The sequence below is a fragment of the Lactuca sativa genome, chromosome 9, assembly GCF_002870075.4.
Source record: "Lactuca sativa cultivar Salinas chromosome 9, Lsat_Salinas_v11, whole genome shotgun sequence".
In the NCBI taxonomy this organism is placed as follows: domain Eukaryota; kingdom Viridiplantae; phylum Streptophyta; class Magnoliopsida; order Asterales; family Asteraceae; genus Lactuca; species Lactuca sativa.
Genome location: NC_056631.2, coordinates 22,675,994 through 22,690,597, shown reverse-complemented (window position 1 = coordinate 22,690,597; position 14,604 = coordinate 22,675,994). Strand labels below are relative to the sequence as shown.

The 14,604-nt window shown below is 33.3% G+C and overlaps 1 protein-coding gene across 3 annotated transcripts; it reads left to right on the top strand.

Moving 5' to 3' along the window:
* Positions 1-399: 399 nt before the first annotated feature.
* LOC111882584 (cell division protein FtsZ homolog 2-1, chloroplastic) lies at positions 400-3,847 on the top strand. Of its 3 annotated transcripts, none has more exons than XM_023878949.3 (8): positions 400-648; positions 989-1,634; positions 1,993-2,292; positions 2,399-2,489; positions 2,586-2,710; positions 3,083-3,175; positions 3,273-3,338; positions 3,448-3,847. In XM_023878949.3, the coding sequence occupies exons 2-8, from the start codon at positions 1,014-1,016 to the stop codon at positions 3,568-3,570; spliced, it is 1,419 nt and encodes a 472-aa protein (XP_023734717.1). In that variant the 5' UTR covers positions 400-648; positions 989-1,013; the 3' UTR covers positions 3,571-3,847. The 3 variants fall into 3 exon arrangements, with proteins under 3 accessions (XP_023734717.1, XP_023734718.1, XP_023734716.1); XM_023878950.3 differs by having other exon boundaries at positions 3,426-3,601; XM_023878948.3 differs by having other exon boundaries at positions 403-648; positions 3,445-3,847.
* Positions 3,848-14,604: the final 10,757 nt, after the last annotated feature.

Here is a 14,604-nt window from a genome sequence, read left to right as displayed (position 1 = left end):
ATTTTATTAAAAAGGTACACCGAACTTGATTGAACCCTATGTTTGTCAACTACCATAATTTTCATAAACAATATCTACAAAAATATCTACACGTCTAAAAGACAAAGCTAGCTACAATACAATACACATTGTGTCATCATTTTATTAGTTTTAGTTAATTGCAGGAGATGGATACAATACCAAGAAATCGAGTTTATGATAACACATAATTTATTTATGTTAAAGTTTAGTAATAAATAACCTAAATTACATATTGAAAATGTTAAAATCATGATTAAAAAACAAAAACCAAGAAAGTATTTTCTTTACAATCATGAGCCGTATAATGGGAGAAATATTACGAAATTAAGAAGTAAAATAAAACAAAATTCGATGTCGATTTTGGTAAAGAGAGGAAATGTAGGTAGCCAACCAATGAAAGGCTTCGGCGATAAGGATATCATGTGAGAAATGTTGTTTCTTTTTCACTTTTGAAGATTTTTCATCAAGCAACTCTCTAATTTACATTACACTTAACAAACTGAAGCGAGTAAAGACAACTTCAAGATTAACGTTTAACACCCACTTCGTTTTTAGCCCTTTTCTTCTGCAACATACTCTCCCAAACTTTGCCGCCGCTTTGTTCTTCCGCCACCGCAGCTATCACAGGTTTTCGACTTTCATATTCTCAATTTAGACACATTTTCGTACATACCCTATTGCCTTTTGGCGTTTCTTTCTCATATGCGTGCATACACCCAATTCGCATTTTGGGTTTTTTACTTTGTTTTATGTCTTGCTGAAATTATTTATGTTTAGGGTTCTTATTTCTGCGCTTACGCTGTTATCTGAGCTTTAAGTTATCGAATTTGCTGTTTTTCAATTCAATTTGCATTACAATCAATCATGCTGCATTTTACCCTGGTCGTATTAATCTAGTTTGTACAACCGTAGATTCAATTTTCATTGATTTCGCAAGTAAACCATCTTTTTGTTGCTTAAAAACCAGGTATTTGTACGCAAGGAACCCTATAATGACAACATGTATACCACCATCATTAATCCCTTTAGAAGCTCGAAACTCAATGGGGGTACTAACTGTTTTTGGAGGGAGAGCAAGTTCCTTGAAGATGATTGAAGACAAACATGCGTTTCCAACTACTTCCCACAAGATCGCTCATGTCCCCCAAATTAGATGTTTGGCGAACTCTCACAATATCAATCAATTCAACAACAAAGATCAGTTTCTGAATCTGCATCCAGAGGTTTCCATGCTTAGAGGCGAGGGAAACAACACAGTGATTAAAGATAGCAGTTTGGGTGGAAACGTTACTGAGATTTTGAGAGATTCAACAAGTCCAGGTAATTACAACGAGGCTAAGATTAAAGTAATTGGTGTTGGTGGTGGTGGATCAAATGCAGTTAATCGTATGATTGAAAGTGAAATGAAGGGTGTTGAGTTTTGGATTGTGAATACTGATGTTCAAGCCATGAGAATGTCACCTGTTTTCCCTGAGCAACGGTTGCAGATTGGTGAAGAGTTGACTCGTGGACTTGGTGCTGGTGGTAATCCTGATGTTGGTATGAATGCTGCTAAAGAAAGTAGAGAATCCATTGAAGAAGCTGTTTATGGTTCAGATATGGTTTTCGTGACTGTAAGTTTTTTACTTTTGTTATATTTGTAGATTTAATTTCAAATGCTACTTGCTAAAAGCTGTGAGATAATAATGATTAACAATGCCATTTGATGCTTGAAATGATGCAACGTTATACAAGCATGATAAATTTGGAATCTTAACATCTATATGAGATTCACATCCATCTAACTATGTATCTATTCTAAAGCTACAATTTTTGTAAGGAAAAGGGAGTAATTATCTTAGGTTAAAACAAATCGGATCATAATAGAAACCAATTCAATTTATTTTGACCTGAAAGAGATGTGCTTATTGTTTGTTTTCCCTAACATTTAGCTGATGCGAGGTTGAATTTTGATTATGTGCATGCATGCAGGCTGGGATGGGTGGAGGAACAGGTACTGGTGGGGCCCCTGTGATCGCTGGTGTGGCAAAGTCAATGGGAATTTTGACCGTTGGTATTGTGACAACACCCTTCTCTTTTGAGGGCCGAAGAAGAGCTGTTCAAGCACAAGAAGGAATTGCATCTTTAAGGGAAAATGTCGACACTTTAATTGTCATTCCAAATGACAAATTATTAACTGCAGTTTCCCCTTCTACCCCTGTAACCGAAGCTTTTAATCTCGCCGATGATATCCTTAGACAAGGTGTTCGTGGTATCTCAGACATAATCACGGTATTAAAAATTAAAATAAATAAATAAAATGAGATTTCATGACATATGGGTATTTAAGTAATTTCAACTCCAGTCATTGATTGATTTGATGGTTTGAAATTTGCAGATTCCAGGACTGGTAAATGTTGATTTTGCTGATGTAAGAGCTATCATGGCAAACGCAGGCTCCTCATTAATGGGGATAGGAACTGCAACCGGTTAGTATGAAACGAAAATCAAAATCTACTCGGTTGTAGTATTTTTACGATTTTGACCTTATGGTCCATTCTTCTTTATTTCTAAAATAAAAACAGGGAAGACTAGGGCTCGAGATGCTGCATTGAATGCCATTCAATCTCCTTTGCTAGATATTGGTATTGAGAGGGCTACTGGAATTGTCTGGAATATAACTGGTGGTAGCGATTTGACATTGTTTGAGGTCTCTCTCTCTCTCTCTCTCTCTATTTATGTATGTGTGTTGTCATTGTTACATTTATATATGCCTTTTGTCCTTTGGATATAAGATTATCTTGTTTGCTTTTGTCTATGTGGACAAGTTTTCTAAGGTTATTTTTTATGATAAGGATGGGGAGGGCATTTATGTCTTTTGTACAGTAAGAGATCAAGCGAGTCTAATTTTTGTCTTATTAACATCAGTTTCAGTTCAATGCATGTTAACCACATGTGTTATTAATAAAAAAAAATCTAAAGTATCCCTAAATAATGAAAAAATTAGAGGAAGTTCTTTTATCATATAATATTTTGTAATGATTGTTAATAGTAGACATAAATTTCGGATGATACTTTTTAGGTAAATGCTGCAGCCGAGGTGATATATGATCTTGTTGATCCGAGTGCTAATTTGATATTTGGAGCAGTTATTGATCCATCGATAAGTGGTCAAGTAAAGTTTATTTTCTTTTAAAAAAACATTTTTACTTTTACTTTAATTGGAAAAAGAAAAAGAATTATATACATATTTTTATTATTGATTGGCTCAGGTTAGCATCACTCTTATAGCAACCGGATTCAAGCGGCAAGAAGAAAGTGACGGAAGGACTCTACAGGTATCTCACTTCAACTACCAAATAAATGTTAGGATCAAATTTACCATTTTACCCCTAGGGGTAGTTTCGGGATTTTACAAACAGTAGAAATGATTGAATAATGCAGCAGCACGGGGGTCAGGCAGATGTGGCTGGAATGAACCGAAGATCACCAGCCTTCACGGAAGGCGGTTCAGTAGAAATCCCCGAGTTTCTAAGGAAGAAAGGACGGTCACGCTACCCACGCGCTTGAACTTGTGAATTTACCTTTTTGCCCTTGTGATATAATACTACTGAAATATGGTTGTGTAGGTAGAGAAAATTGTTGCCACTGGTAGCAAAAAAAAAAAAAAAAAGGTTTAAGACAGCATTTTTTATGCAACATGTCTTTATCCAATAAAAAGTTGTAGAAAGTGAATGACAACTATTTTATATTATTGTTTGTGGCTAGCAAGAGGTTAGAGATATTTAGTTGAACATTGTGGAAAGATTTATTATATATACATGTTTGATTGTTTTGTTAGTATTAATACTAGTATCATGTATTTATCATAAAAGTTGGAATTAAAGTTAGATTTTGATATATTTTTATTGCATTGATGGCTAGAGAAAGTTGTGGTTCATAACAGGGTGACAAGATTTTTATTATAAAAATTTGGGGACAAGAATATTGACAAGTAGGGTTGGTTGAAGTGACCATCACATAATATCTCCCACTTGTCTAGTCACATTCATGTTTGATTTAAAGTCTATGATTATAGACCTTGTAAATGTAACTACAAATACCAAATATTATGACCATTCATATTTTGTTTTAATAAAAAATCTATCTTGCAATTTAATATTTTTATTTCATTGTTTGAGTTTTGTCAAAATAAACCAAGATACTTGTTGAATTACCCATTCCATTTTGGTTTAGTTAATGGTTGACGTCATAAAATAAGTAACAATGTTTGTTTGTTTAAATAAAGAATCATTATCTTTTTTAAAAGTATAATAAAAAATTAAGAAACTGGAATTTTTGTTTAGTATATTGTGAACAAAATGATTTAGTTGCTTACCTTATAATTATAATTTTCTTTTTCAAAACAATAGTATTCTATAGGCATGAAGCAAACGAACATACAAACAAATGTTTGCTTGAGTTAGTCGAACAAACAAACACGAACAAATGAATGAATGAGTTTTTTTTGTTCATGTTTGTTTGTTTAACAAATTGCTTTGTTCATGTTCGTTTGTTTATGTTTATGAACATGCTAAATGAACAAACATAAATAAATACAATTGAACATATATAAACATAAACTGACATATAATATAATAATGTAATAAAAATAATTAAATTTTGTATGAACATATATAAACTTAAACGAACAACACCATTGTTCAAGTTCATCATGTAACTAAACGGACGAGCATTTATCTTCGTTTTCATTCATTTATTAAAATACATGAACGTAAACAAATTTCCTACTGGACGTTCGGTTTTTTACAGTTCTAGTATTATAATATTTTGTAAAAAAAAAGTTTGTTATATATTTATGACACTAAACTTTTAGTTGAAGTTTTAATGACGGATATTTATATTTGAATCTACTACGCAAGTAGCATGCCGGTACCAGGGATAGGAATATGAATATCTAACAAGTTGTGCCAAAGTCTTTTAGTTGATTCATTTTAGTCCTTCGCATCTTGTAAAGAACAAAAAACAGAGTTATTGTACTAAAAGAATCTATTTTATTGAATATGTTATATAAATTAATTTATGTGAAATGATATGTCTGTTATAGATGATTAAATCAAGAAACAACTATGATCATTCATTGCATGTTGATGTAGATCCGTCATAGAATAGAAGGATACCCAATAACTGATCGTTTCTTGATAATGTAATTCCAATTATACCCTTTACCCTTTAGATCATTCTCATTTGTTTCCATCGGCTAAAAGCAAAAATCATAAGATTCTTTAACTTTTTCTCAGTATCAACATTGACCTCACAATACTCGTACACGCATCCCAACAAGGCCATGGAATCTTTCCCAAAGGATTTTATTGTTATTAATGGTATTTACGATCGAATTGCATATACACTCTTTCGAGTGGTCCTTCTGGTGTAATTTGGATTTTGATTGCTTCTGGTTTCCGTGGTTCTTCTATCAAATTTTCGATCTAGCTCCTCGGTAGTTTCTTTTTTTATAAAATATAATCTGTCAATCGTTCAAAACAAAAATATATAAGAATGTATACATAAATAACAAGAGTCATAGTCTATTACTAAACCACTAGTTGTGAAACCTGTATATTATACGGGTTGTTTAAAACAAAATGTTAAATAGAAAAGATTAAATGAGAAATTTATCTGAATTAAAATTATGAAATAACTGAAAATGGAAGAAAAAAATGCAAAAAATAAATAAATTATAATTATGTGTTTAGTTATTAGATCCATGTACTAAACCGGTAAATTATGACAAAATGTTAAATACAAAAATGTAAACTATAAATTTATTTGAAATTCAAATTCAAATTCAAAATTTAAAATTTGAAATTAATAGTCATTATGATAGGTTTAATTTATGGAAACTAAATTTTAATGATATATTGGAAATAAAAAATGAAGTAAATGACAAGTGGAAAATAAATATATTTCAAAATTATAACAAAATGACATGTGGTCAATTGAATGAGAGAATGACATGTGGTAAAATCATTCTTATTTATTATGGTAGATAAGAACGGTAATAATCTAATATGTAACATTGCTGTAAAATACACTCCCTAGGGCATCCACAATGGGAGTGCAATAAGTGTTCAATAGATTAAATTTGATATGAGAGAGAGAGAGAGAGAGAGAGAGAGAGATTTACCTTTGCAAATTTGTTGGCTTTTACATTCTCTCTCCTTCACTCTATTCAACTCTCTATGAGTTGAATGTTAGAGATTGGGGTATAGAAAGACTTGGAATTCTAAGAATTGTGTTAAACACTTTCAGATTAAAGTATTTGAGTGGTAATCCCAATATTATTTAATCGGACAAGACTCGACAAAAACTTAGAATGTTTTGATGATAGTTTCGTATGTACCAGAAATGAGACCAAAATCGACTTTATGATCTTTGTCTGAAAACTGTCATATAACAGTTTCAAACTGTCATAAAACTATAAAAACTGACATAAAAACGGAAGTTTGGATAAGGGTCAAACAATGGTCAATTCTCTGAAAATCCGATTTTCGACCCTAGCCAGGGGCTCTGCCCCTTGGACCCGCTCCCAAGGGCGCTGCCCTCGAACCCCCGTTCGTTTAGGGGCTTCGCCCTTAAATGACAGTGTACTTTGAAACTTGATCAAACTTAAACAAATGTGTACTCCACACATTCTTTACTTGTTTAATATTTATCAAGATCACTTTTGGTCAACGAAGTAATCTCATTACACTTAAATAATATTGATAATAACAAATCACCAACATTGAATGAAGTGTCGGTGCTCTTAATCAAAGTAGGAGGAGGATGGATACACTATTCCAAAGTCTCTAAATAAAACTTTGGAAAGACTTCTGGTGTAGATGTCGAAAATTTGATATCTTGATGGGACATACAAAACTTACACTTTTCCTTTTTCCATTTGTTCTCGGAAAAAAATGAATATCAATCTTAATTTGTTCCATATGCTAGTATTAAACATGATTGCGAGATATACAAATGATACGAATATGCTCATAATATACTAGCGTTGTTTGAGCGACGTGGATGGATAATTTAAGTAGAAGATTTCAGATTGAGTAGGTTTCAAGACTATATTAGCAACTCCATTATAACACCGAAAATTTTCAAACAAATTTTTAAAAATTAAAATCACTTATCTCTTTAACACTTTTCATAAAATCTCGTTTTTATGTTTAAATTACAATACATGCCTCTTTTGTTTAATCAATTAATAACCAGGATCCTCAAAACAAACGCTTCCTCTGGTGTGTACAATCGAGCCGGTGCCGTCTCGTGATTCTGAGAAAACCTGAAACACTGTAAGCACGAAGCTTAGTGAGTTCCCCAAAATACCACTCTAACACATATTAGAATCTCGAGGCTATAATCTCTGTTGACCCTCTGGTCAGTGTGTCTCTGTGGGACCCTCCAGTCCCAACTCTCTGTGGGCCCTCTGGCCCTAACTCTGATAACTCTGAATCATGCATATCACATATCATAATAAATCTCAACACATAAATAACATACAAATACACTGGAACATACTTCTAAAAATACCACATATAGCACATATTAGCCACTCGAGGCTATAACTTTGTGGGCCCTTGGGCCCTAACTCTGCGGATCCTCTGGTCCTAGCTCTGTGGACCTTCCGGTCCTAACTCTGATATACACACAACATAAATCACATAGAAATAATGCAGTGCGACACATCACATAGATAGCATATAATTGTTGGATTAATGTCTAAGTCCATAACTATATTTGGTATGTAGTTGACCCGACCCGACATGGTCCATTTGGGTTGCACTTCACCGACACAATTTATATGGATAATCTTTTGAGAATAGTATGTTTATGATTAATATTAATATATTATAAGTTCTAATATATATTAATATGGAATCATATTATTTAATTAGTATTGATCAAGAATTAATTTATAATTAATTAAGTGATCAAAAGGAACTAATTAAATATGGACTCTTATATATATGGAATGGGCCAAGTTCATTTAGGTTGGGCTAAGCTTTCATGGATAGTCCATGGAGTGTTTAACCCATGGATCCTAGGAAATGAAAGGTCATGGGTATTAGGGTTTAACCCTAATCCTCCACACTATATAAAGATGTCCTTGGTTGGTGAAATTGGCACTAGTGTGGTACACTAAGAAGGGTAGCCAATTTCACTAGAGAGAACCAAGTATCCATATTCTCTAAAGTCTTCCAAGGTGTTTTGGTGATTTGTGATTCCATTTGAGGCTTCCACACTATTGGGGCTAAGCTCTTAAAGCTTGAAGACATCAAGCTACATCAAAAGGTATGTCATCTAACTAGTACTTTGTAGTATAAGAACTTCATAATATGCTAGTTAGGATTAAAGCCTTGGAAAGTTCTTATTTGCGTGTATTATAAAGAAAACATAGATCCAAGGTTTATAGGGTTGCATTTACACCATAGGAGTGTTAGAATGCTCAAAACCCAACAATAATATCTCTATCACATAACTCTGTTACCACTCTAGGTAAAGTATAGTGAGAAGACTCACCTCAGATGTCTCAGTAAATCTCTGACTCGGTAGAAATATGGTCTAGCCTCCACCTAATCACATAAAGTAAATACTCTCATAAATATAACTCTCGAGACTAGACTCAACCCTCTCTTGGCACCCTCGGAAGGGTAAAAGACCATTTTACCCCTCTCAGAACTCAAAGGCTCCATTGTTGACCAAACCCTAAAAGTCAACAAAAGTCAACGATCAAACTTTAACCCGACTCGTCGAGTGCACTTGGGCGACTCGACGAGTCTACACGTGTCGACTATCTCTCGAGTCTCGCTTGACACGTCTAGTCTTTCCCCTGCTCGACGAGTTACACCTGGCATGAATCGCGAGGCTACCCCGACTCAACTCGTCGAGTCCCATGATGAACTCGGCGAGTTCCGCCTGGAACTCCAGTCCTCTAATTCCCTCTGACTCACCGAGTCATTCCACCAACTCGGCAAGTTACTCACTGAGAGAACTATGGAAAACCCTAGCCCTACTCGTCGAGTCTGTTCTTGGGACTCGGCGAGTTCATGCCATGCTCTACAGAAATGACCTCCTGAGGTCAGATCTGTTCCTCTAACCCATAGATCTGCCCTCCTTGATCATAATAAACACGTAAAGTTTGGATCTTGATGCCCATGCAAAGACCCAATGGCTCTATTTGAGGAAATGGCCTCAATATGCCATCCAAAACTCATATCTCTCAATGACACTCAATAAAGATCAAGGATTTAAGGTCTCTGGATCTCTTTGGATCCAGATTCGAAGCCTCAATACAAGAAGGGACCATTTGCTTCACAAATCATACTCTAAAAGGGGGCTAGAAACCCTAACTCTCAAAGCTTACACTAAAACTGAAAGAGGATCGAATATTTACCTCAAGATGAAATTCCTAAGCTCTGAAATCCACAGAATAGCACCCTCTCCAGTTTCCTCTTGCCTTGGCCACCTTCTTCTTGCAAAACCCCCCACACAAGGATCAAAAATGGCTTCCTTTCTCTCTCAAAACGTTCACACACTCTGGGGTTTCTCTCTATCAACTGGTAGCCGCAATTGAAGGCCATAAGAGCCTTTAAATAGGTCTAACTCCCCGGGAATTAGAGTTTCATTAAATAGCGCGGACTCGCCGAGTCCGGTCATTAACCCGGATGGAAAATCGCGACTCTACTTGGCGAGTCTAAGTATCAACTCGCCGAGTCTCTCCAAAATCTCCAAAATAAATGAATAATTAATGTAACTGGGAATCCGGATGTTACATCCATGGTATGCAACATCTCTATTGGAGTGTGAGATAGTGGCTTGACATCTGGAGGACCATGACATAATATGTCATTAAGAAAAAGACGATAATCAAAGATAGATCGTCCAGTGCTACAACATCCGACCCAATAACATATGTATAGTCAATAAGTCGAGAAGACTAACACTTACACTATTGATACCAAAGTTAAAAATGCGTCAAATATAATGCAAATGTGCTTAAGAGCTTCCATATTAATCTCTCCCAAGGTGTGTGCATGTAAAAACAAATTTGTTTGACTGTATACGAGATGTTGTGGCCAGTTAAGGTTGGGTATTATAGGGCCGCAAAAAGACTACAATACATAGTGGATCATCATAAATGGAACGCATAGTTACACTTGCTTTCCCCTTTAATGCTAACTAGTATGGATGTAGGTTTGCAAGTGGTCTTGTTGGAAGGGTCTAAAAGTTTTGAGGCGTATTTGTTTAGGGGAGAAAGAAACCCTAAGTGTAACACCGTTATTTTCACCCTAAAAATTTTCATTTAATTTAAGACATTTTTAACAAAAGATGCAATGGAAGTCTTAGGTATTTATTTTAAAAACTACCTTAAAGTCAAAACCATAACTCCAAACCATTTAAAACATAATAGAAGCAAATGTACTAAAAAACAAAATATCAAAATGTGTCTAAAATGGTATCATCTAAACTGAAAAACTACCACATAAAGTAACCCTTCTCACCAATGATAATCTCATAAGCTGCCTGCACCTATCATAAGATGCATAAAAAAAATGAGAAACAAGTGTCTGCCCCTACTAAGTGATTTCAATATAGGTTGTGCATTGTCAAAAGGAAACATATAATTCCCCAAATGCGCCAATCATTCAGATTAAAGCATTTAGTGACATAAAAATATCACATAGCAACATCCATATATCATTATCAATCGATCACACACATACATATTCATATATTAATACACAAGCATCAATTATCATCAAATCCATGTTTCATCAATAATTCATCTATTAATACATAAGCATCAATTATAATGAAATATGTCTTTTATCTATACTTCATCTATTAATACATAACTACACAAGCATCAATTATCATCATATTCGTCTTTCATATATAATTCATCTATTAATACATAGGCATCAATTATCATCAAAATTTTCTTTCATCTATTTAATATATTATCATCTATTATCATCAAAATAATATTCTATAGTCAAATGTCTCTTATTACATCCAATCCTAAGAGACTCACTTTGTTCACTACTCGTATACACGACCACAGCCATTCAAATGCTCTATGTAGCTCATGACTTCCACCCGAAACACCAACCCTGAGACTCCACTTCGCTACTCTAACTTTGCGGAACACAAGTATTCCACAATGTGATTAAGGATCGGTGCTAGTGGTGTCGTTACCTCTATTGCACCTCCCAATCCTACGTGACGCTAAATCTAGTGCCATCTATGTACGAACATCACTCCAGTCCCCGGACACAGTAGTACACGAGTACCACATGTCATAAGATCTTCTATATAAATCGTGTAACTAGAATTTATAGTGGATTAAGATTTTCCTGTAAGTCCTATTTCAACCTATTATGCATCCTAAATAATCTGGATAAGGTTTAGGCAAAGTTCATCATGCTATCTAAATCCACTACACATACCCTACAGGAACGGCCATATATATGTAAAGCATGCAAACCATACAATCTAAATGAGTATAAAAACATGCAACATATTCAGTTTTAAAACATCTAAACATGTTCATACATCAGTCTTCCAAATAAACTTATGCTAGCATGTTATATACATCAAATTCATCATCATAGAATAAATATACCATCTAATTCCTAAAACACGACAATCAACTAACAAACATACAATAGGATCACAAATAACACATCGTAACCAGACTCAACCAATAACAATTTTATCCTTAAATGAATCAAATCATCATCTACGAAATGCATGTTTTGACTATGCATCTTAGTGAGTTAGAACGAAAAACTCACATTTGTCATGAAAATGCTTTTCCCACTTCAAATCTCGTAAACACTTGGGGTTATCACGACCTCCTCTAATATAACACAAAAAATCATTCCACTACATGTTTTCAAGTTTATTACTTTCACAAATATAGTTTTAATATTACATTTAGGTCTATGCTCATTTTTATTAGAGTTTTAGAATTTTTCAAATTGATCTATATACAATGTTTTGAGTATAAAACAAATCTACAACTCCAAATGGATTGATATCATAATCTCTAGAAACTAGACTCGATTTCTTACATCTTTGTAAAATAATCATAACCAAACCAAATAAAATTTGATTTAATAAATTTTAGATTATTCGGTTCGGTTGGTTGAGTTAACCAAATACAAACCAATTCTAAAATTTCTCTTTGGATAGAAAGGATGTGGAATAAACCAAAATTTTACATAAACCATACGTTAGTTTAATATTAAGAACATATCTCTAACAATAAAAATTTGGCAAAGTAAAAAAGGAATAGACAGCTTGGAAATAAATTCCATACATATTTTTTTTTGTATCTTGGTGTATGTTTTATTACAAAGTAAACTCTATAACCGTAAAGTATTAATCTAATTTCCTATTGGAATAATTCGATTTATTCAATATATTAAGAAATTAACCAAATTGAAACCGAATAAAATCATTCTTATTTGGTTAACCACATCGGGTTATTATTTGAAGGGAAATTTTCGAAAAAGTCTTAAAATTTAACCTAATTTACAAAAAAGTCTGAAACTAAAATTTATTTATGAAAAAACATGAATTACCAGTAAAAATGACGATTTGACCATTTTTTTTTCTGGTTTACCGGTTTCATTACTTACCTGATTTTATTAAAGTCTCATTATTTTACTCTAACTTATGAATAAGTCCCAAACTAAAATCTGATGATGATTTGACCATTTTCTTCCTGTCATATACATTTTATCGGTTTCATTGATGACCTCGACATCTAGTCATTAAATGAGCTGATGAGATGGATATGTTGGGTCATGCAATTCTATGTTTACCATAAAATTTGATATCCTAATGCATTGTATATTTTTTGGAATATAAAATGCATCCAACGAACATTACAATAATTACATAAACTAGCAACAATTTCGTTGTTTTTATGTTTATAAAAAATTTCAAATTGTCTATCTAATCTTATGTAACCCAATATATCCATCTCATCAGACATCATCTCATTTCCTGTTTTTTTTTTTCATGGAAACACACATTTTATTGGTTTTATGGCTAACCTAGATACATAGTCATAAATAAGTTGATGAGATAAATATCAAATTTTACAGTAAATGTAGCACTATATAACCCATCGTATCCATCTTACGAGCTAATTTAACGACTAAGTGTCCAAGTCAGCAATGAAACCGATAAAATGTATGTTACATGGAGAAAATGGTCAAATAATCACTAAATTTTAATTTGGAACTTATTCATAAATTAGGGTAAAATAACTTTAATGAATCCAGGTAAATAATGAAACCAAACCGATAAGCCGGAAAAAATGAGTCAAATTGTCATTTTAACCGGTAATTCATGCTTTTTCGTAAACAAATTTAAGTTTGAGACTTTTTCGTAAATTAAAATAAAATACTAGAACTTTTCTCAAGATTTCTTTTATTTGAAATCCGAATAACATAAACCAAATACCCTAAATTTCATATGGCTCATTCTAGTAGCATAGGTATTTAGCTTCCTAAGTTTAGGTTTATGTAGGTTTAGGTATAAAATTTATCACCTTATTTATTCCTCGATTAAAATTTTGTTGTATTACCTGGATCGTCTTTTCAATTTTATGTTTATTGCTTTTTGATTTGCTCCTTCTTTTAACCCCATTCATTATTGTGGGCTAGCATTGCATTTGCATATATCAAAGATTATCTAGTAACCAAAGACCTTTTGTCCTAACGGTACGAAGGTATTGGAAAGATATCCCTCCTTTAAATGGTTAACGGTTGTTGTGGACAATAAAAAAGTTTAAAAATAAGATTTAATGGGTATGTGTTAGACATTCTAAACAAAATTATCTTTTGATGATTATATGAACTATATATGAGTTTTGTTGTTGTAGAAAATTAAATTGACTTTCTGACTGACACATTGGAAGGAAGATCAACACTTACACCAGCTGATGTTTCAGTATTTGGATGGGCTAAAGAAAAACATGCATGCGTGGATCTAACAGGGGTCTCTCCTCTTGTGGGCTTGGGGAGTGGAGTTTTCACAGCGGGGTAAGCTGCTTTAAAAGTTGCATCAAGCAAAGTAGCAAAACATGAGAAAGCGTGCATGGAAAATCAACACAGGTTTATACATTTTACATTTGATACTTTCAGTTTCCTTGCGCCAGAAACTGTGGAGCTACTCAATAGAGTCCAACGGGTCATGCATTGTAATGTTATGACTCCAAGATCTATAGATGTTATTTTTAAAAAAATTAGTTTTGTCATCTAAAAAAGGGTTGCGGTACAATTTGTTGCTCATTTACCCGTTACGTCTATGTAATTTTCAAGTAAAAACATTACAATGGATGTTTATAATAAAATCAGTATAATTGACTTTTAAAAAAATAGTTATTATATGTAGACAAAAAAATTACATTAATTAAACCTTATAAATTATAAATTGACTTTACATTAAGCTATAATTGCTAAGGAATGTAATTGGTGAACCGGAAGTATATATTTTCATGAACCATACAAAACAGACGGAAAAGGTGGACGTGCA